A 22,996-nucleotide genomic window follows, 5' to 3' on the forward strand; every position below is an offset into this window, starting at 1 on the left:
TCTAAACTATACCTATAAAAACAGCAGCCAGATCAAAATCTTTTTGGGTGCTGTAGATTTGCACTATGTTGTGCCTAAATTGAATTTATTCCTTGAATTATATTTTGGCATTGAAAAAGTTTAATAGAGCCAGATGAAAAACTCTTCGTCCTATTAACACATTTATGCAAATATGCTGGGGAAAAATGCATACTCATGCCAAACCCATTTGTTGATTAGCATGGATATGTAGATAAATTATTATTCTAATCAGCACCAGTCTATTCTCAATTGCCAGGTCTTCTACTTTTTTCCCTTTGTGGGAAAATAAATAAATTTTATTGGGGAATATTGGGGAACAGTGTGTTTCTCTGAGCCCATCAGCTCCAAGTCATTGTCCTTCAATCTAGTTGTGGAGGGCGCAGCTCAGCTCCAAGTCCAGTCGCCGTTTTCAATCTTTAGTTGCAGGGGGCGCAGCCCACCATCCCATGCGGGAATTGAACCGGCATCCTTGTTGTTGCAAGCTTGCGCTCTAACCACCTGAGGCATCCAGCTGCCCCTTCCCTTTGTTTCTTGTGTCCTTAAACTTATGCTCTCATTTCCTTATATTACGAGCTGTTTCTGGCTCCCTTCCTTCTCTGGCACCTTTCCTTTAAAAAAACAAACAAACAAACAAAAAACCTAGGACTCTTCAATTTTTCAAAATCTTATTTGTTTAAAAACCTGGATTGTGATAACAATTCAGAAAATCTGGCCGATTTGTCACTAAAGTGGGAATTATCATTTGGAAAATAAATATAGAGAGCTGCAAGTTTCCTTTAAGATGTTGTTTTTTAAAATCTAATTTTGCTTTCAATTTCTCACATTTGTATTTAATGATATATCTTGGCCTCATTCCAATTTAATTTTCTTAAACAACATTTGACTTTCTACATGAGCATCAATGAAATGCATCTATGCTATAAACACAAAAACATGATACTTGCAATTATGACAGCCTCATTTGTATTGTGTCCTTTTTTGATTTATTGGATATGTGGATAAAAAAGGGGCCACATACTAAACTTGACAAGTTCAGGGGACGCCAGTATGGCAGGCCTTACAAACTAGCTCAGAGACTGAAATTAACCACATAGCATGGTCTGAGCATAAAAATCCCTAACTAAAAGTGGGTCATGGTGGGTAATCACATCCTTGGCCTGTATCTTCTTTGACAAAGGTCAATCTTTACCTTAAGTGAGACTGTCTATTGTCTTTTTACATCTAAGATAACATACCTTTGGAATGTCAGAGTAATACCTTTTTCTGGACCCCTCACGGCACAGCCCACTGCACCAGAGCACATGACCACAGAACCCCTCATTGTTATCTTGTTCCCCGATTACCATCCCTATGTGCTGTAAAATGTTAATTATTAACTATTTTGTACCCACCAATGTAAAAGAAGTATGTGTCTTTCCATTTTACTTTTTATCCAATCCCAGAGATTTTCCCCGCTTTGCTTTCTCCCACCCCTTTAATCTACCACCAGTGGATTTCATGTACCTTCCTTATTTTTCTCCTCCTTTGATTCCAATGTATAAAATAAGCTGCAAAACTGCCATTCTCTGGAGCATTTTCTTAATTCATTGAGATTTTGCTTCCTTGCAGTTATCATCAGTTTGGCTCAAATAAACTCATTAAAGTTCTCTACAGGTTTGGAAATTTCTTACGTTGACAGATACAAATCTGTAATAGTGAACATTTATGTGTAGTACATAGTTAGTTTCTTCTTTTGTTTGGAACATAGACTTGGAAAAAGACTTCTTTTTTTTTTGGTAGTTAATTGACAACAAGATTCAACTGAGTAAATTTGAAGATCTAATTGACTTTATTAAGCAATTCATAAATTGGGCAGCATCCCTTCTAGCAACTGGAAGGGCACTCTGACGGCTTGTACAAAATGGAAACTTTTTAATAGGAATAAAGGTGAGCAAAGAAGCTATTGACAAAGAAAAGAATGGATTATCTTGGGGCCAGGACACCTTTTCTTTGGGGGAAGAGAATGGGAAGGATTTTTATCATGCAGCTTGCTTCTTCTTTCTGTGGGCGATGGAGAGGGCCCACAGTGACACATTACTGGTGCTTGACCAGAAAATTCCATACTGGTTGATTAAGATTACATTTCTGGGAGAGGTACGGTAGAAACTGCAGTTAGGTCAGGTATTAAATTTAGGTTTGGTATCATGGGTTTTTAGTACAACTGATGCCATTTGGGGCCTGTGGTTTTACAGGCTACATATGGCTACATTTCTTTAATACAATTAAGCACTTACTGTATGCCAATCACTACTCTAGGCATGGGAGAGGTAATACCATGCCTATAGCTTTATTTTTGTGGACAGTTTCAGTGGAAATTATATCTCCCTCTCAATGTTTGTACATAAAGTAGCATACATCATAAAAATGTTCATTACTCCTATGTCACTCTCATTTTTGTAGTCTCTAATGTTACACCAACATGGAATAATTTTAATATCCCTAAATAGAGATGGAGGTGACATCAACTTTAGGATAGAAAAACAATATATAAAGGTTAAATGACTTATGCAAAGTCATACATGAATCAATGATTGATTTTGGACTGATCTAAACCAAAACTCTTTTAATATGATTCTCTATTCTTCCCTATGTTGACGTAAGAATGTCCAAACCTGAAGAGAATTTTTATAAAAGTTTATTTGAGCTGGGAACTGACAGCATGCTGGGAAGCAAGATCTCAAATGCTCTGGAGAATAATTGTTTTGCAGTTTGTTTCTGTATTTGGAATTAAGGAGGGAATGTAAGAAAGATTACATGAACTATAATCCAAATTGGAACTAAGTTAATTATGTACGTAGGATTTTTAAAGTAGATATTTAGAGATTCAAAATGTTTTTATAAGCTATAAAACTAAGTAAATTTTATAAACAAAATAGTTAAAGGAAATACCCTTATTTAGCATGGACAATTTTAGCAGAGCAGTCATTTAGTAGATGAAAATAGACTGTTTCTATTTCTGTAGACCTCAGTTTAAAAATCCTCCGAGAAGATAAAAAATGTCCTGGGTCACTGCATATTATCAAATGGTAAGTAATTTAAATATTACAAAAGGTGAACAACATTATTTTCATCATGGTTGAAATTACCTATAATACTTTATTTGGTAACATCATTTCCTTAAAAACATTTCTTTTGTACAATTTCCTAGAAATTTGTAACAATTATTCAATATTATTTTCAGATATTGACTTAATGTTGTTTTTTGAAGTAAATGGACTTGTATAAAGAAAGGAAAATATCAATCAAAATTTGATTACTCATGTGTGTGTCAGTTTCCTAAATATTATGGGAGCTGAAAAGAAAAATATGTGATTCCCTACCTCAGAATTGCTTGTCTGTTATTTACAAAGTATCAACAATATTCAAAGATATTGGGGAATTTTAAAAAATTGATTAAATGGGAAAGGTAAATGATTATCAACTTAATGTTCTTCAAAGCAAAAAAAGTAAATCAATTTAGTACTTGGAATTTTTTTTTTACTTTGCATCTAGTCCAAATTGACATCAAACATTTATTTCTTGACAGGATTCAAGGTTGTTTTGATGCTTTGGAAAAGAGATACGTAAGAATGTTTTCAATTTTACACCATGATCAAAGGTTCATCTTTTATCTCTTAAAAAAAGAAAAAAGGTTTTAGCCTTTACTTTGTTGTGTTTTAATGGTGTACCAGTGCCTACTGGTATTTGCATTCATGAACCAGTTTCTTTTTATGTCTTTGTTGTCCCATTGATGTCTCGTTTACATCAATTAGAAATGAAACCCTCATTTTTCTCTCTTACATACTCATATCTTTGTTACCACAAATTTCCTCTGAAGTCACTAGGAGATATCCACAGGATGTGGGAGAGGGGAGACAAGAATCTGGCATTCAGCACATTGAACATGTTCAAAATAGTGGCAATTCAGTTCCCAGATATGAAAGGAAAAAATGGACTTGAATAATCCGTTTTTATTCCATGTTGGTTATTTTGTTAACTACATTTGGTGCATGTATGTGTATATAATTTGTTCCCTCAAAATAGTTAGTAATTGTGGCTCAATTTTTTTTTCAATTTTAAGTGCATCAGATCTCTCTTGCTGCCCAAGACAGCTACGAAGGGTGTAAAAATTAGAGGCTGTAGTCCTAGTTGAAGAGACTATTTATCTGAACTTTTTATCACTGCCTCTTCCTGTTTCCCCCATCTATCTTTTTACTCCTCAATTTCCATTCTTTTAAGAAATCTGGAGGTGAATAAGCCTTACATTGGATTATTAATAAATCATTGGATTATTTAGTCACACACATATATTTCCTTTTTCATTGAACAATTACTATTTATAATTTATTCAACACTGACCTGGGGAACTGAGGAATACGAAAATAAAACAAATAAGGGAATGTATATTCAAAGAGCTTGTTGACCATGGCAGAAGATAAATGATATTCATGGGCCTGGCTGATGATCAGCTGTTACACACTGGCCCAGCTGTTCCTATTGTTAAAATACTGAAATACTCTGTATCAGTGGTGAAGAGCTGCTTCTCTGAGACCCCAAATGACTCCCACAATGTCCTCCCACCCACCTTCATCCCACCACTGTCTCTTTTGGGATCTCCCCAGACAGCTCTATAATCTAGCAACTAAAGGGTTAACAATGTGATCCAGGGGAGCTTCCAGAAACCCAGCCCCAGGGCTGTTTGCCTCCTTTCTGATTAGTTAGTACCTGAGCCATATTGGGATGTTAAATATTGATTTTTTTTCATATCATACTTTGACTATCACAAGGATACGATAATACTCACTAGAAAGTGATGCATGCCAAAGGAAAGATACTGACTGTATGCAATGGATGTTTGGAAAAGGAGGGGTTATATCCAGTGAGGGGCAAGACGGAGATCTTTGGGAGAAAATGACTTTTGATCTTTAAAAGCCCTGAGTATTTGGACAGATTGAGAAAGGCGAGAAGGTCGTCACAGCATACTGAACAGTGCTCATTCATTGTCATCCATTCATTTATTATAGCAACACTTCCTGAGTGTCCATCATTGAGGGGCAGTACAATATAGTTATTAGCTCGAGTTTTGGAATCAGTCTTAAATGAATCCCAGTTTTGCCACTTGTTGACATAAGAATGTACAAATCTGGAGACAATTTTTGTAAGTTTATTTGAGCCAAACTGATGACAGTTGCCGGAAGCAAGATCTAAACTGTTTTGGAGAATAACAGTTTTGCAGTTTCTTCTATGCATTTGAGATTAAGGAGGAAAACAGAAGAAAGAGTACGTGAACATGGGAGAAAGCAAGACCGGGGTTGGGTTACGGGATAGTTAACAAGATTATGTATCCTCTTAAGGGTAGCTTATTTCAAAAGTGTGTTAATCCTAGTGCATAATAGGGTCTCCAGGTGGGAATTCCCTCCCGATCTCAGGAATTTTCTTCGCTTTCCCATTCCCAAATCCAGAGAAAAGTTGGTCGGGAAATCGGGAAAATCGGCTCCTTGAATCCAGGTGGTTGGTAGTATCAGCCGTCACTTTGTGGAAACGATTCATCGTGGAGAACAGAAAATAGTTTATATCTCGGGATTCAGGAACGGGAAAGTGAAAAAAAATTTCCTGAGAACGGGCTGGAATTCCCACCTGGAAACTGTACAAAGAACAATGGACAGGACTTGCTTAAGGCAAGATAAACCTTTTGCTAAATAAGTTACATGCCTGGGGCCTGGGGCATGACAACTACCCACCATGACCTGCCCAGTTAGGAATTTATGATCAGACCATCCTGTGAGGTTAATTTCTGCAGAATCCCTTTTTCGTCCACACACTTAATATTTGTGTGACCTTGGACAAATAACCTACCTCTTGGTACCATAGTTTCTTTACATATGAAATGGGGACAATAATAGTACCTACCTCTTAGGATGAGAATTAAATGAATTAATAATCAGTGGTTTTCAAATGTTAGCTTGCTTCAGCACCACCTAGAGGCCTTGTTAAAACACACATTACTAGGCTCCACCCCAAAATTGCTGATGTAAGAATTTGCATTTCAGAGAAATTCCAGGTGATGCTGAGACTGGTGGTCTTGGGACCATACTTTGAGAATCACTGATCTAAAATATTTAGAACAGTGCCTGACACATAATCAGCACTACAGCCCTATGTGATTGTTCTTTCTCTCCCTCTCCGCCCCCGCTCTCTATCTATCTCCTCTATTTCTCTCCCTCCCTCCTTCCCATCCTCCCTCTTTCCCTTTTTTTTCCTCTCCCTTCCTCTCTCCTTTCCTTTCTCCCTCGCCTATTTAATCTGTGCCTGACATTGTGCCTAGGTACTTGATAAGATGAAAATAAGAGAAACGTGATTCCTCCACTCAAGGACATCACAGTCTACTAGAGTCACTTAAATAATTATAATATTACGTGTACTAAAATAGCAGTATAGTATAAAAAGAGTATCTACCTAGTTTGATGGATTCGTTTTACTTAAATGACTACCTGTATAACTGAATCAGTTAAATTTATTGTTTTTGGAAATGAAAAGACAACACCTTAGATGAATGACTTAGACTCTTAAGTAAATAGTATTTATATTGTTTTCCAGTTGTTAATATCTTATCAATTTCCCAGGGTGCTCACATTTCTAATAGGAAGTAATTAATGTTTTAAAAATAGATTAAGTAAAGTCAAGTTTGAGTATCTAGAGATCTTGAAAGACGTTTTGTTGAATGATTATTTCTAGTTGTGAAACTTTAGGTGATTTTTAGTTTTCTTTATACTTTATATTATGCTTGCTTTCTTTTAAAATAAAAAATACATATTTTTAGATAGTTATTATATAAAAGAGACTATATTGTATATAGCCTCCGAATTTGTCTCCTTATTCTCATTCTCAATCCCTTACCATTCCAACCCACTGTCCACATTACATTCTTTCAGAAACCTGAGTCTCATCATGTCATTCTTTTGCCTAAAAATCTTCCATGGCTTTTAAAATAAAATTCGGAATCCATCACATGATCTACAAGGCCTGTATGATCTAGTCTGCATCTGCCTTTCCAAAGCATCACTCTCACCATTGCTCACCATGTTCAAGCTATATAAGGATTCTAGAACATGCCAAATGCCTTTTACCTTTGTACATATTTTTCCCTTTGGCCTGGAAACTTTTTTCCCTACCCAATACGCTTTACTTGGCTAACTCCAATTTATCTTTCAGGTCTCAGCCTAAATATTTACTTCTTCAGGGAGGCCTTCCTTGACAGCCCGCCTCCCCCAGTCTAGATGTTTAATGTTCTCAAGCACTCTGTGCTGCTGCTTCATAGCAATTCATACAATGCAAACCTATCTGTGTAATTTTTTTTGTTTCATGTTTTCTCCCCTGCTCATCTGCTTGTTCCCTGAGATCAGGAGCCTTGCCAATTTTCAATGAAATGAACTTTTAATTAAATAATTAATATAAAATAGAGTTTCACTTTGTAGTCTTAAAATCAATTGTATGCAGTAACCAAAATAGCCACAGAGTGTCACCAAAGTTTTAGTGCTTTGCATGAAATAGGTGAATAATTTGGTATGAAATTATGGTCCTGAAATTTTTTCATTTGTAGTCTAGTTTTTAAAAATTTATCATAGGCTTTATTATGTCTCTATCTCTATATCCTATTATTCTTTCAAAGAGGGAGAATTTGTTTATAGTGATGTATATATGTAGGGAGGGCACGGGTTTTATAGATTTATATGAGACTTAAAAATTTTTGTTTTAGTAGATCAGTTTCAAAAGGCACAATTTTTTGAAATATTTGTGGCATATTTAATTTTTAGTAATAATAAATTATTTTGTATATCTTTTGCCTCCCAAACTAGAATATAACTTAGAGAGAATGAGGATAATTATTTTCTGTTTTTGTATCCCTCCCCTCCCCAGCAGAACCTTGGGTATGTAATAAGCACTCACTTGAATGAATGAATAATTAGTATCCCTTTTTCTGGTCTTCTGAATAATATTTTTTTTCTACCCAAATCTTTAGAACCTCTCTGAAATATTTTAATTAGCCTTTAATGAAAATAACAATAGTTGCAAGTATATAATATATAATTAATATATAATAACAATAGTTTTCTTTTTTCTTGAAGCTACACATGGCAATACTTACAGTAAGTACACATTTAAAAGACCAAGCCTGTCTCTCCTTTATTGTCTTTTGGAAAGCGAAACATTAAAACAATAATTTCCTTCCTCCCTCTTGAATTTCTTTATCTGTCATATGACATTTTGGAATTTAAAAAAACATAGAATCTATCAGAAGTTTTAATAAAAGATCACAAACTATATACTGGGGGTGCCAAAAAATGTGTACACATGACTTGTGTTCATCTTTTGTTATCGGTATATATTGAGTATTACAATTTTAATACAGTTTTTTCCTTTCTTAAAATGTGTGTACATTTTTTTGGCACCCTCTGTATTTCTTTGGTGTATTACAATACATAGGAAAATATACAGGATCTACTATCTGCTTCTTCTATTGGCTATCAGGATTTTGGTTTTTTGAGTTACTTTACAGACTTGAAGTTTTTGGTTTTTGAAGTTTTGTAGACATTTTTTTTTTAATTAAAGTTTTTTGGGGTGACAATTTTTAGTAAAGTTACATAGATTCCAGGTGTACAATTCTGTAATACATCATCTATATATCACATTGTGTATTCACCTCCCAGAGTCAGTTCTCTTTCCATCATCATATATTTGATCCCCTTTGTAGACTTTTTTGAAGTGTTCTGTAGTTAAGCATAGAAAGAAAATGAGAAGATAACATTGAGAATATATGATTTATTTTAAAAATGTATGATTTATTTAAAAAATTTTAAACCTTAACAGATTAGAGCTCAGTCACAGTAATTATAAATACCTTGTTATAATTTCCTTATAGTCATTGTTCGCAGAATACTCTAAAGACTTTCTATGTTTACAAAATAAGAGCTTATTCCACCTCTAGCTTGAACTATATATCTTAATATATATGTGTGTGTATATCGTATATATGTATATATCAATACTCAATACAGCACAAATTGAACTGTTCACATAGAACATGTATTCTGTGAGGAGTAATCTAGTAAGTTTCAGAAATTAAATGCTGTTTATTTTTCCTTAAACAGCTTTACACAAATCCCAAGGAACCTGAGGTAAGAACACACATAAAGATGGGCAGTATATGTATATTATATTTAAATATGTTTACGTGAGTTGAAGTAATAGATTGTTACTAGACTACCACGTGAGCAAAGGAACTCGTAGTGAGCTCTTTCAGTGTGTTTTGTTATAAACTTCACCAATTTGTTATTACAAGAGTTTTTAAACTAGGTAGGGGCATTGAAAAAAGAAGCATTGAGTAGAACTGAGCCTATTCTCTAACATGTTAACATTAAGAATCTCTGCTTGTATAAAAACCACATTTCATTATTTATTTTAACTGATTCTGAATGCTTGCTGTTTGTGGCCTTTTGGAAGATATGGCATATTTCTAAACTTTTTTTGCCAACTAAATTCTCCTCTTTTTGACCTTTTCATAGATATTCAGAGCTTCACCTTCTTTGCTTCTCTCTCTAAATTTCTTCCCTCTGCTTATTGAATCCTACTCATCCTCAAGGCCAATTTATGTTCAAATATTTCATGAAAGCCTCTTTGCCTATTCGGTTCACACTAATTTCTTCCTTCTCTAAATTTCCAGCAGGACCTTACAATTTAACTCTCAATTGACTCATGCAGATTACTTTATCTTCCCAACCAGACTGTGAATTATTGTTTTCTGTCTTCCAGAGTGAATATTAGTCGTGAACATGTCATAGTTACTTGTGCTACTTTAAATGGTAGCTGTGGAGGTGGCATAGAAATGGAGTGAAAAACCTTCCGAGTTTTGTTTTTGTTTCTTCTCTTTCTATTCTCTTTTTTCTCCTTCTAGCTTTCTTTCCTCTTTCCTTGCTTTCAGTTTTCCTTTTCTAAGACAATGGATTTAGCTTAATCAGTGGCATTCAAGACTAAATTAAACATTTTTTAGTCTTTAATATCCTTGATTGGCAAGATTATAAATAGCTGTTTGAGCAAGGTAGAAGAAAATCGGTGCATACAGGTAGGTAACAATTCCTCAGTGCCAAACTACCTCTATTTATCGTTGTCTCTTGCATAGTTTCAAAATGCTTTTACTCCCGATAGGTTGGAGGGGAAGTTTCCCAACTAAACCATCCTGATAAATTGTTCATAAATTGGTCACTTCCTTAGTGCAATAAATTATTATGCTTTCTTATGCAAATAAAACTCCTAGTCTGAAATCAGTGGTTTTGAGGTAGTGAAATGCTAAGCAAATTGGGCTTAGCTACAGAAAAATCTTACCAAGTAGGAAGAAAATTATTAAATTAGCTTTGATGCAGGCAATATATATAATAATGAAGTTAGAAACAAAAGCTTATTTTATGATAAGTTCTGAGCTATCATTTGTGACCCAGAAAACATATTTTGAACGCTTACAGATTCTTTCCTATAGCAGTGATCCCTAGCCCTTCTGTGTTCATGGCAGACTTTTGATGACTGGAAAATTTGGTGGCCTGTTCGAGCTATTAACAGACTCAAAGGGACACCAAACAGCAGTAATTACAGTACAACTATGGTATAGCAATATTCATAGCGCCTAAAAGTATCCATGGGGTTGTGCTGTTTTATGGTTGCTGTTTAGCATCAAGTCACTAATAGAACTATTTACCTCCCTGATCTCATTCTTGTATATACTCACAAAACAACATTCTCTCAAAACAATAAATTTCTTTGACATTTATCTGATACTGTACCATGTTTCTTGACTCCTATCTGTAGAAGTGTATCCTCCCCTAAACAAAACTGCACAATCAATAACAAATATTAGTATCTACTTGAAACAAAAATACATTTTACACGTGGATTAAACTTTGCAGCACTCTTGTGAAGAATCTGTCATGGTACACAATTGAAAACCTCTGTCTTAAATAAAGTGTGCTTACCCAGGCCAGAGGCCAACAAGAGTTTTAAGCATTGCACAAAGTTGTGGTGCGTCTGTTCTCATGAAAGAGAGAAACTGACAAAAGTTACTGAAGTGATGAAGAAGTATAGTGTAGCTTTTCTACAGACACACACGACAAAATGTGTGGAGGGCATTATTAAGATGTCTAGGCCAAAATCTATATATATTAAGAAAAGATTTACACAACTCTGCATGATAGACCCATAAATAATTATATGAATATCGTGAGGACACAAATCTTACTGTTTCACCATCTATTTCTTTGTGCCTGTTGGACAGTAGGCACACTTTTAATAGACTACTTCAGGAACTTAACTTTAGGTGGTTCTTGTTTCTAGCTACAATATGCTTTTAGTGACTTTGTTTTTTAAAAAAAATTCTTGTTGAAACCCTTGGTGAAATCTTAATTGAGTGTAAACTCTATTCTGGCTGAATATTTATTCTTTCAGCAAATATTAAGTAGATTCTCTTTATGTGCCTAGCCCTGTTCAAGGTAAAAAAACACATGAGTTAATGGGATAGACAAAGTCTCTGCTCTCTGGAAGCTTAATTCGAATGAGAGAGTATAAAAAGAAGCAAGAAAACAAAAATTAGCAAATCAATTTCAGATAATCATAATGGCATAGAGAAAATAAAAGAAGGTGTTTTGCTGGAGAGTGCTGAGATAGAGAATGGAGGAAGAGAGATGAGAAGACAGTCCAGGGAAGGCCTCCCTGAGGGGCCACGGTGAGCTGAGACTGAACGGCCAGAGGAGGCAGCCTATGCAGGTCTGTGACAGGCAACGGCTGTGACTGGCAGAATATCACCACAGTTAACATTGCAGGTGCTGGAGTCAAATCCCAGCTCTACCACTTAACTAGCTTCATCTAGGATAATAATATCTACCTCAGAGTGCTGGCTACATAAGAATGAACAGACGTAGAGCATTTAGGGCAGTGACTGATAATATCACTGATATTATCACTGACAATAATATCATTATCCATTGGAGACGGCGCGTTCCAGAGTACAGCTGTGCAAGGGTGCTAAGGCAGGAAGGCTTCTTGTATGTTTGTGGACAGAGAGGGTGCCGTGAGCCCGGAACTTAGGGACTGGGAGGGAAAGAGGCAGGAGAGGAGGTAAGGTCAGAGATGTAGGCAGGTCTACAAGTAGACCACGGTAAATTTTGGTTTTACTGTAAGGGCAATGGGAAACCATTGGAGTTTTAAGCAAAGGATAACATGGCCTGATTTGTATTTTTAAAAACTCTATTTGGCCATAGAACAGAATCAATTATAGGAGGAATAATTTGGAAGCAAGCAGATCAAATGAAGAGAGATGGTGGTAGCTTGGATAGGGCGATGGCAGTGAAGATGAAGAGAATCAGATGAACTTGGGATATGCTTTGGAGACAGACCTGAAAAGATCTGGTTTTGCCAGTGGATTGGAATGTGGAGGGAAAAGGAAGGACTATATACGTATGTTGCCATTGCTTTGGTCTATGTGGATATATTCAGTGTGATTAATAGAAACCATTTATGAGCAGTTTAAAGGGTAATCTTTATTAAGCAACACATTAAAAAAACAGAAGAACATTTTAGGTGTTAAGAAGAGGCTAGTTAGTGCCAGCTGTAAATATACCTTCCTTGAACAATGAGTCAGATTGAAGTTATTAAGGATTAGCATCTTCTGTAAAACAGTTACAAACAACTCATTATTTGTTTCAGGGACCAAATAATAAGCTGTTAATAAAATTACCAGCTATGAAAAAATCTACTCTTGACACAATTAAAAAAAAACAAAACAAAAGATAGCTCAGAGCATCAAAAGCTACAATTGATTGAGAAACATGGGCAGACAGGAAGAATAGGCATTGTTTACTTGACAGGGCAATTACACCCAGCATCAGCGGAAGAGAGGACGCTGTGTAACTAGCCTGTCTGGAGTGAACCTTTTGCTGTAGGCACCTCTAGTCTCACATACCTCTCCTATTGTATGGTTAGTTGTCCCTTGGGAGATTGGTTCTAGGACCCCTGTAAATACCAAAATCTGCGGATACTCAAGTAAAGTGGCTTCATATATGCATATAACCTACGCACATCCTCCCCTAATCTCTAATCATCTCTAGATCACCTACATTACCTAATACAATGTAAGTGCTGTGTAAATAGTTGTTACACTGTATTGTTTAGGGAATAATGACAAGAACAAAAGTCTGTACATGGTCAGTACAGATGCAGCCATCATAGGTCTAACTACATACTACACGTCAGCAACTACATAACATTTTTTTCCCCAAATATTTTTGATCCGTGGTTTGTTGAATCCGCGGATGTGGAACCCACAGATATAGAGGACCGACTGACAAAGCAACCTTCTGAACTTGGTTTGATTTCTCAAGTAGACCATCTTACTAGAAAAGTATTTTTCTCTTTTAAAATTAGCTCCATTACAAATCAGTCTTCTTCAAGTTTAAGCAACGTGAGCTAATTTCCCTAGGACTTGACCACTTGTGATTAATGGAATACTAAATCTTAGAATAGAGAAAGGTAACAAAAACATCCTCATTCCCATATTGTCAAGGAACAAATACAGAAACGGATGAATGAAGGGTATTTTTTGTGTTCTAACTTAAACCCTTTGCCTGTCTTTAACACTTTCTCCAGCTCTGTGGGTAAATTACAATGTATCTGGGCCAAATGTTTGCTTCAACTACTAGATAATCATTTTATTTTAAATGGAGTTTATCTCTCACAAGGAAATTTGTCCTTCAGGAGAGCAGATAGCAGTAGTATCTAGTTTTCAGTGCAAGATCAAAAAAACAAGACCTGAAATCATAGATCCTGGTTCCTTTTCTGGTTTTTCCAGTTTTCCTGTTGACATTCTAGTCTTCCCTGAATTACTGCAGTGGCCTCGTAATTGCTCTCATGGTTTCCACTTCTTCCCTTTTGCACTCTTAAAATAGCCAGAGTGATCTTTAAAAATGCAAATCACTCCCATGCTTAAAAACCCTTCGATGGACTCTGGTTTACTTAGAATAAAATCTAAAACCCTACCTGTGGTTGACAAGTCCCCGAAACCTCCTCTACAACCTCATCTCCTATGCTCTCCCCCTTGCTCACTCTTGGCCAGCGGACGTGGCCTCCCCTCTGATCCCGGGAGAGGCTTTGTTTTCCTACTTTAAAACCTTTGCATTGCTGTTACCTCTGCCTGGGGCACCCCCACTTTCCCCCAGGTCTGCACATGACTGACCCCTCTTGTTACTGAGGCTCAGCTCAAACATCACTTCTTAAGTGAAGCCTTCCTGGCCCTTCCAAACCAAACAGCACCTCGCCCCTTCTATGCTCACTGTCTTGTATCTCCTTCATGTTGTTCACAGCTCTTATTATTACCTGAAATTATCTTATTTTGTTTGTTTACCTATTTATTGACACTCTCTCCCGTCAGACTGTATATTCCAGATAAACAGGGACCTTTTCTGTCACATTCATCACCGTGACTTCAGCACCTGACACAAAGTTCAGTAAATATCTGTTACATGAATGGATGGTTTCTCAATTGGGTCCACAGTCATTTACCAATTCTGGGTCAGATACTTGACTCTGTGCCTTAGTTTTTCCAGCTTTAAAATGGTAACAATAGCATTTGCCATCGGACTCATTTTTAGCATGGAGAAGAGAAATTATCTATATCTGCAAATGTTACTCCTGAATAATGTAATGCTGTGAAACAAACAGGTAAGTAGGAAGTATAGTAGGTACACGATGAAAATGTTCTTTATCTATTATAAGATTCTAGATTTATTTTTTAAAGTAATTTCTCTGTTCCCTTTGATGTTTCTAGAAAGTGACTGAGATATACCAGTTCAAATTCAAATACACAAAAAAAGGAGCCACTATGGATTTTGACAGGTAAAATCTAATTGTTTAATAAACATGAGAAATATATATTATTGAGGTAAACATACGCCTCTTGAGGCCAGAGATAGGTCTTATACTTCCTTTGTAACTTCCCCAACAATCCTACAAAAAACCACAGTTATAAAGAGGGATTATAATAATTGTTTAAATTTCTGAAATCCATGGGTTCCTGGTGGGAATAGAGGCTTCCTTTGCTTCATTCCCTCTCTTCCTCATAGGTGATGTGAGTAGAGTCTAAAGGCAGTTAAGTTTAGTGGTTAAGCGTTCCTATGGCAGAAAGATCTAGCTTGGAATTCCAGCTCTGACTATGATTGGTTATGTAACTTTGGGCAGATTACTCAACCTTCCTAAATGTTAGTTTTCTCATCATCACAGTGGAGTTAATAATATCTAATTCATATGGTTGCTGTGGTTATTAAGTTATAATGCATATATAAAGCTTTTCCCATGCCTGGCACATAGTAAACACTCAGCAAATGGTATCTAATGGTGATGGTGGTGATGGTGGTGGTCCTTGCAGGCAATGGTGGTTGGTGGGCGGCATAGCAGTATAAATTATATTAATGAAGCTGTCTACGTGGTGTTGATTGAAGAATTTCATAAGACTCTATCTAGCCACTAAAACAAAATTTCTCAATTGCTATGCCAAGATATTGGTCCTCTCTGCTCTCGATATAGCCAGACTGGACCTGGGATAGATGAAACCCTGAACTATTTGCTTATAAACACAAACTTTCTCATCACTTACCCAAGTATGTAATACAAATATAAGTATCTATGTGTGTCCCTGTATGGAAAAGACTGGAAAGCACTGCATTTTCCTGTCAAGTCTAAAATTCCAAGTTTTAGATATACTAGTGGGTTAAATAGCAAAAACAAGGACATTTGCTTCAGAAGGCCCTTAGTGCAGATGGAGATGTTTTATTGAGGAGCAACTTTTATTTCCTTCTTAGTAGCTTTTGGATTCAGATAGAGCTAAGTATTACTGATGAGATGGAATAGAAGTGGAGGGGGCAGATGATGGTAAAAAGCTCTGGATAGTAGAGAGCTCCACGTTAGTAGGATGAGTTTCCCAGAAAGAAATGACTGAAAAGAAATGTGGCCTAATTCTCAATTTTCCATACTATTAGTTCTGCTTCATCATTTATTGCAAGTTTGAGGATTTCTCTCCAAGATTCACTTCCTTAATTATCTTCTCATTTGTAAAACTTAAAGATAGCACTAAGATGTGAAGAGGAAGTAAGTTCTAGGAATGAGAATTAAAATATTAGCCATCATTAGCTAACATTTGTATAGTACTTTACAGATTGTACGGTACTTTTCTTACATATTCTCTTACATAAAACAGTTGCCTATTCCTCTCTGAAATTCAAATGTAAGTACTACTGACAACCAGATTAATCTCTCTTGTTATGAAAGCACATATGCCAAGAGGTGAGCAGTAAAACAGAAATGGCCAAATCTTTCAGCTACTAAGGAGGAGAGAAGGTAATGCATATTACTAATTTCTTATAAACCAAAGATAGGCATTTGTTTAAATGATCATTCATGTAAAATTACCTTAGAACCTTTTCCATAGTAAAGATAATTTCCCTTTTAAAAGAATGCTAGGGAATCTTGAATATGATTTTAGATGAATATGATATATACTGAAAGATCCCCTGAGCTACATGTCTATAGCCCTTCACTCTGATTACCTGTTTCGAATTGGCTGAATCCTGGTAAACAAAACTTTAAGTTGTTCAAAATTGAAACAGGAGCAAATGTATTTACTTAATAATGTTTGTTTTATGAATTCATACTGCCTCTGGTAGCTCAATTACTTAGGATGATTTTTCAATATTGAGTGCTTACTGTGTGAAAGGCATAGTGCAAATATATTACAGTTACAGTCTTTCCTGGAAAGTACTCAAATGTGAGACTAATTGGGAAAGAAAATTTTGGAGAGAAAGAAAGAATGTTTAGAGTTGGAACTTGTTCATTCATTCATTAATTCCACAAATGTTTACTGTGTACTTACTGTAACTGGGCACAAACTTAGTACTGTGGAGATGAAAGATATAACCATTCGTAGTCTAGACAGGGACATACAAATAATTATAAACAGGGGTGAGGTATAGGGATTATCAGGGAAGTCTTCCTTTAAAAGGTGACACATGAGCTAGGTATTAAAGGATGAATTTGGGAAAGTCAGGAAGAGAAGTGGGAAAAGCACAATATAAGCAAAGTGAACAGCATATGCAAATACGCATGTATGAAAAGGAACTGGGTAGCAGTTGCAGATAAAGGTGGAGGTGAGGGCACGGCTGGTCTGAAAGGCATTGTACACACACCATTCTCAAATTTGATTGAAAGGTGATTGGTGTGATAGAAGAATTTTAAACAAGAGAGTGACATGAGCAGATTTCCCTATTAGGAATATTATTTCGCAGTGGTGTGGATAATGTTTTGCAGTGTGGACAAGAATAAAAGTGGCAAGAATAGTAATTGTCATAATCCATGGAAAAATGAGGAAGGGATACCTCTGAGAGATAACTAGATGGTAGAAAGGCCCAGAGCTGATGATTGATTTTATACTTGAAGAGGTATAGAAATGTGTGTAAGTTTATCTCACAAATGAACTAACTGACCTAGAGTGTCTAAGTGACTTGCGTGAGGTCAGTAAGCTAGTTAGCAGCAGAGATGATATTAGATGTCAAGTCTCCTAATTCCAAATCCATTGTTCTCAATATTATAGCATGTGGTTATTTGTAAATCAAACTTTTTAAAAAAATCAGGTCATATTTAAAAAGCCTTGAGGGAACTTGCTAGTATGTAAAAAGTCCTTTGTATATACATTGCAAAAAGTATACACTCTCCTCTAATTTACATTCTAAAAATAGTCTCGAGTGTCCTGATGTTTAGTTTATATTTATTTGATCATATAATAAAAGTTTGTTCTTTTTGAAATGTATTTTCAATATTGTATATGATTGAAAAGTATGCTGTTTTTCTATGTGGTTGTAGCAGTAATATAAGCTTCAAAAGTGCAACAAACAGTGAAGATATTAAGAAAGCGAGTGTTTTGCTGATCCGTAAATTGTATATACTGATGCAGAACCTTGGACCCCTTCCTAATGATGTTATACTTACTATGAAACTCCACTACTATAATGCAGGTAGGTTTACCTGCATTGACCTCTAGTCAATTTCTCCTTAAGTGCTGAAATAATATTTTATATAAATAGAAGGATTTTGCAAGCATCTGAAAGAGATATGCGTATCTGTTGCTACACGTGAAAGATTAATCTCACTTATTCTATTGAAACTCAGTTTTCTGCCCTTTTGATTTTGCAGTGACCCCACGTGATTACCAGCCCCCTGGTTTTAAGGAAGGGATAAACTCACACTTCCTGCTGTTCGAGGGGGAGCCCGTAAACCTGCAAGTGGGAATCGTCTCAACTGGCTTTCATAGTATGAAAGTAAAAGTCACAACTGAGGTCACCAGAGTGTCTGATTTGGAGAACAATCTCTTTCAGGAAAACAGCACTACTGAGATTGCCCATCAGGGTCTAGACTGCGATGAGGAAGAAGAGGAATGCAACAGTCAGGTAAGGCAAAACTTGAGTGATCCTCCATTGCTTCCGTTAAACACAGTGGACATTTTTCAGTTCACAGGTCATATCACAGTAACAGCGTCCAGTGGAGTGTGCCAGGTATAAAAAAATGAAACAAAACTAGCCCCTAACCTCAAGGAGTCTTTATTCTTAAAAAGTACTGTCTTCAAGAAGGAAATATACTTTGTTAGAGGAAATTGTCCATGACTAGGAGAAGAAAAAGACTTTCCAGTATACGTCTTTTATAAAAGGTACTCATGAATTTTAAAAATTTGAGATTTTCTTTCATTTATAGGTAACAAACATACTCAAAGAGAGTCTGGAGGCTTTGCAAGAAATAAATGATAGAGATTTATTCAGGGGTCTTAGAGTTTACAAACTGGAAACACAACTAAGCAAAAACCCAGAAGTGTTCCAAAGAGAAAGAAAAGTTAAAAGTTGTTACGGCAAAAAGTACATTCTTGAGAATTATCAGTCCTGCATTCTTAGCCCTAAGATTGGTCCAGGATGGTTATCAGTCAGATGACCAGCAATTAGGAAACTGGAAACACAGCTAAGCAAAAACCCAGAAGTGTTCCAAAGAGAAAGAAAAGTTAAAAGTTGTTACGGCAAAAAGTACATTCTTGAGAATTATCAGTCCTGCATTCTTAGCCCTAAGATTGGTCCAGGATGGTTATCAGTCAGATGACCAGCAATTAGGATGTTGGATTCCAGGTGGTGTGGAAGATGGGTGCTAGGAGGTCTGGTCATGTCCCAATGGTCTGGATAATGGATGTCAGGTGGATGTATACATGAGTCCTTCGGGAGTTAATTAGAGGGTTACCGGGAGGGCCATATGTATTATATCCAGGCATTGAGAAACAAGTTTAAGTTTCCAGGGTAGTTAGAACAAGAATGAAGTCTTTCCTCCTGCGTCAACATTCATAATGTTAATAATTTTAGTAGCTTAGTTAAAGTGACTCCATTTTATATATTCCCCATCTTCACTCTTTCCTCACTTATTTTTAGGATTAAAAAAATATTCTAGGTGTTTATTCATATTCACTGGAAGTATAAATAAGTCTTGATTACTGGGGTAATTGGGTGGGAGCAGGTTGGGGGAGAAAAAGTTATGGATAAACTCAAGTCAGAGTGAAAACAAAATGATAGTCAACTCTTGGTTATATGGAGAGAGACCATCTTTAGGTAGGTCCCTGGGGAAAGCCAGGGGGCTGGGGTTGGAGCCACTGGAACCAAACAGACAGGGCTCTGAGCCCTTTACCTTCCTACTTCCTTCAGGAGAGACTTGGAGTTGAGTACTTGCTAGGGCCCCACTGTACCCTAAGTAAATCCACACTCTGTTGTCTGGATAATAAAGTTTACTGAATGCCAACATTGTATTAAGAGGGTTCTGAGCTAGACATAAAGAATTTTCAGATGCCTAGCAGAAAGGATGCCATAAAGCCTTTTCAGGGGCTATTTTAAGATTAATTTATTTGCTTGAGATAGTTTGAGTCTTACTTAAAGATATTAACTATAGCAGGTAACCTTTGAAGTTTACTTCTGGTTCATTAACTCTACGTAATGTTTAATACGTAGAAAGAGTCTTACTTAATATTTTTCATTTTCAGTATCATGTCATACATGATAATGGCTTCAGATTTTGACGCAACTTTCTTCTGATTCTATTCAAGGAAGATATAGCTAATGTAGATTGGTTTAAAAAATAAATGTTAAGAAAAGAATGAGCATGTATCAACTAGATTTTTATCTTTTAAAATTAAGAATTTCTTTCTGTTACCAACTGAAATGAAAACAGGATAACTTGAGAATGAATGATTCAATGGATAGATTAAATAAGACATTTAATAACACTTTCCAAGCATATATTTAGTAGGAAGTATATACAATTGACGCTGAACAACACAGGCTTGAACTGCACGAGTCTACTTATATGCAGATTTTTTTCGATAAATACCCGTACTGTTTTCACTCTGCAGTTGGGAGTCCGTGGATGCAGGGGCTGACTCTGTGCATTGATCGATGCCATTTTATGTAGAGGATTTGAGAATCAGTGGATTTTGGTATCGGTGGTGGGTCTTGGAACCAATCCCCCTGGATACCAGGGACAACTTGGGGGAGTCAAAACTTATACTCGGATATTTGACTGCATGGGGGTCAGTGCCCCTCACTCCAGCATTGTTCAAGGGTCATCTGTCTACGAAGATCAGGATTTTGTGGTAAACTCAGTCAATTCTAGTTCCTCTCTCAGCTAGCCAACCATGAGAGAATACTTTAGTAAGTCTAGTGAAGTGCTTACTGACATTTTCCCACTAAGAATTCTGTGTTCCTTCATGGAACACACACATTCCTACACGTGTATACTTACGTAGAACACTTTATTGCCTTTAAAAATTATTTCATTTTGAAATACTTCATGGATACAGCAGAATATGTAAAATAGCATGTCCAATTTAAAGAATAATGAGAACATCCACATACCCTCCTTTCAGGCTGAGAAGCAGAACATTGTCGCTACCTTAGCAGCCACAATGTGACCCTTCCTCATTGCACCCCCTCCTCCTCCTCCAAAGGTAACCATTCTCCTAAATTCTATGATAACCCTTCCCTTACTCTTCCTTACAGTTTTACCATCTGTGAGTATATCCGCTTGTTTAAAAATTTTTATACAAATGTCATCATACTCTAGGTGTTCTCTGATTTACTTCTTTTGCTTGACCATCAAAAATGAGATTCATCCATTTGTGTGTGGTTGTTCACTCATTTTCACTATGTAGAATATTCTCTCTCTTAATATACATTCTTTCTTTTTAATTGTTATGAACATTCATGTATACACCTCCTGGTACACACATGCAAGAGTGTCTTTAGGGAATATACTAAAGAGTCCTAGGGCTTACACATTTTCAACTTTATTAGGTAATGCAAAACTTTTTTCCAAAGTGGTTGTACCAATTTATATTCCCCAACAGTAGAGGAGAATTTCCTCCTCTTGTCAACACTTAAATTATCAGAGTTTATTTTTCTGCCTACTTAAAGGATGTGAAATGGTAATACCACATGATTTTGATTTGCTTTTCCCTGATTGTTACTAAGTTTGAGCATTTTTTCATGTGTATTGGCCACTCTGGTTTTCTTACATATAAAGTAACTATTCAAGTCTTTCATGTATTTTTCTATTGGGTTATTTATCTTTCTCATTGATTAAAAAAATACATTCTGCATAATAATTATTTTTTACTTACGTTGCAGTATTTTTTCAGGGTTATGGCTTGTCTTTTCATTTTCTTTACGATGTCTTTTGCTAAAGAGAAGTTGTTAATTTTAATGTAGTCAAATCTTTTCTTCTAATATGTGCTTTTGGATATTCTTAAGAAATCCTTTTTTACCTGAGGTCATTTATAATATTCTCCTATATTTTATTCTAAAAGTTTTAAGGTTTTTCTTTTTACATTTAGATTTTTATTACATTTAGAGTTTAATATTATTTGTGGTGTGAGATAGAACAAATGCCTTTAACATGTTTTAATCGAAGTATAATACATATATATAGAAAAATACATATGTCATAATGATACAGTTCAATAGATATTCACAAATTGAACACCAGGGCTGAGGTGAGTGTGAGGCAAACAAAGTGAGAGTGAATGCCTCCTTAAATTTTGCTCGGTGTAGGTATCTTGTTTGCCTCATCCGGGCCTCAGCCCTGTGGAATAAACATGTGAAATCAGTACCCAAATCAAGAAATAAAATACTACCAGCTCCCCAGAAAACCCAGTCTTACTTTGTAGACACTGTTCCACTCAATAAAAATATCTCTATCCTGACTTGTATTAGCATAGATTAGTTTCTCTTGTTTTGTATTTTATAGATGCCGAATCATAGAGTATGAACCATGTTTTCACTCCACATTATGTTGCAATATTTATCCATATTTTTGTATGTTGTTGTAGACCATTCTCATTTGTTATCCATCTAGTCTTGATGGGCATTTGGATAATTTCCTACTTTTGACTATTATGAATAGTACTGTTCTGACCATCCTGAACATGTTTTTTAGTGCAATGTGTACACATTTCTGGTGGGAATAGAGTAGAATTTCTGGGTCAAAGGATATGTTTTAATAGATACTACAAAACAATTTCCAAAGTAGTTGTGCCAATTTACACTCCCATCAGCAATATATGAGAGTTGTGGTTACTCCACATCCTCACCAACCCTTGGCATTTTCCATCTTTTTAATTTTAGCCATTCTGGTGGGTGTGTAGTAGTATGTCATTGTGGTTTTAATTTGCATTTTCCTGATGACTAATGAATTGAGCACCTTTTCATGTGTTTATTGAGCATGTAAGATATCCTCTTTTGTAAAGTGTCTTTTCAAAGTTTGTCGTTTTTTTCTGTTGGGTTCTGTTTGGTTGTCT

The 22,996-nt window shown here is 35.9% G+C and overlaps 1 protein-coding gene across 5 annotated transcripts in view; it reads left to right on the plus strand.

Annotated features, from left to right (window-relative positions):
* Positions 1-22,996, plus strand: part of HORMAD2 (HORMA domain containing 2) — a 72,296-nt gene that overhangs the window by 14,111 nt on the left and 35,189 nt on the right. For 4 of the 5 annotated variants that reach the window (XM_033097676.1, XM_033097678.1, XM_033097679.1 and 1 more), the window contains 7 exons: positions 3,023-3,086; positions 3,587-3,623; positions 8,166-8,186; positions 9,189-9,215; positions 14,903-14,970; positions 17,986-18,137; positions 18,316-18,569. In XM_033097676.1, coding sequence (XP_032953567.1) covers positions 3,023-3,086; positions 3,587-3,623; positions 8,166-8,186; positions 9,189-9,215; positions 14,903-14,970; positions 17,986-18,137; positions 18,316-18,569 — 623 coding nt within the window. The remainder of the gene's footprint in view (positions 1-3,022; positions 3,087-3,586; positions 3,624-8,165; positions 8,187-9,188; positions 9,216-14,902; positions 14,971-17,985; positions 18,138-18,315; positions 18,570-22,996) is intronic. The other variant, XM_033097680.1, reaches the window with a different exon arrangement.

The sequence above is a fragment of the Rhinolophus ferrumequinum genome, chromosome 25 (genome assembly GCF_004115265.2).
Source record: "Rhinolophus ferrumequinum isolate MPI-CBG mRhiFer1 chromosome 25, mRhiFer1_v1.p, whole genome shotgun sequence".
In the NCBI taxonomy this organism is placed as follows: Eukaryota; Metazoa; Chordata; class Mammalia; order Chiroptera; family Rhinolophidae; genus Rhinolophus; species Rhinolophus ferrumequinum.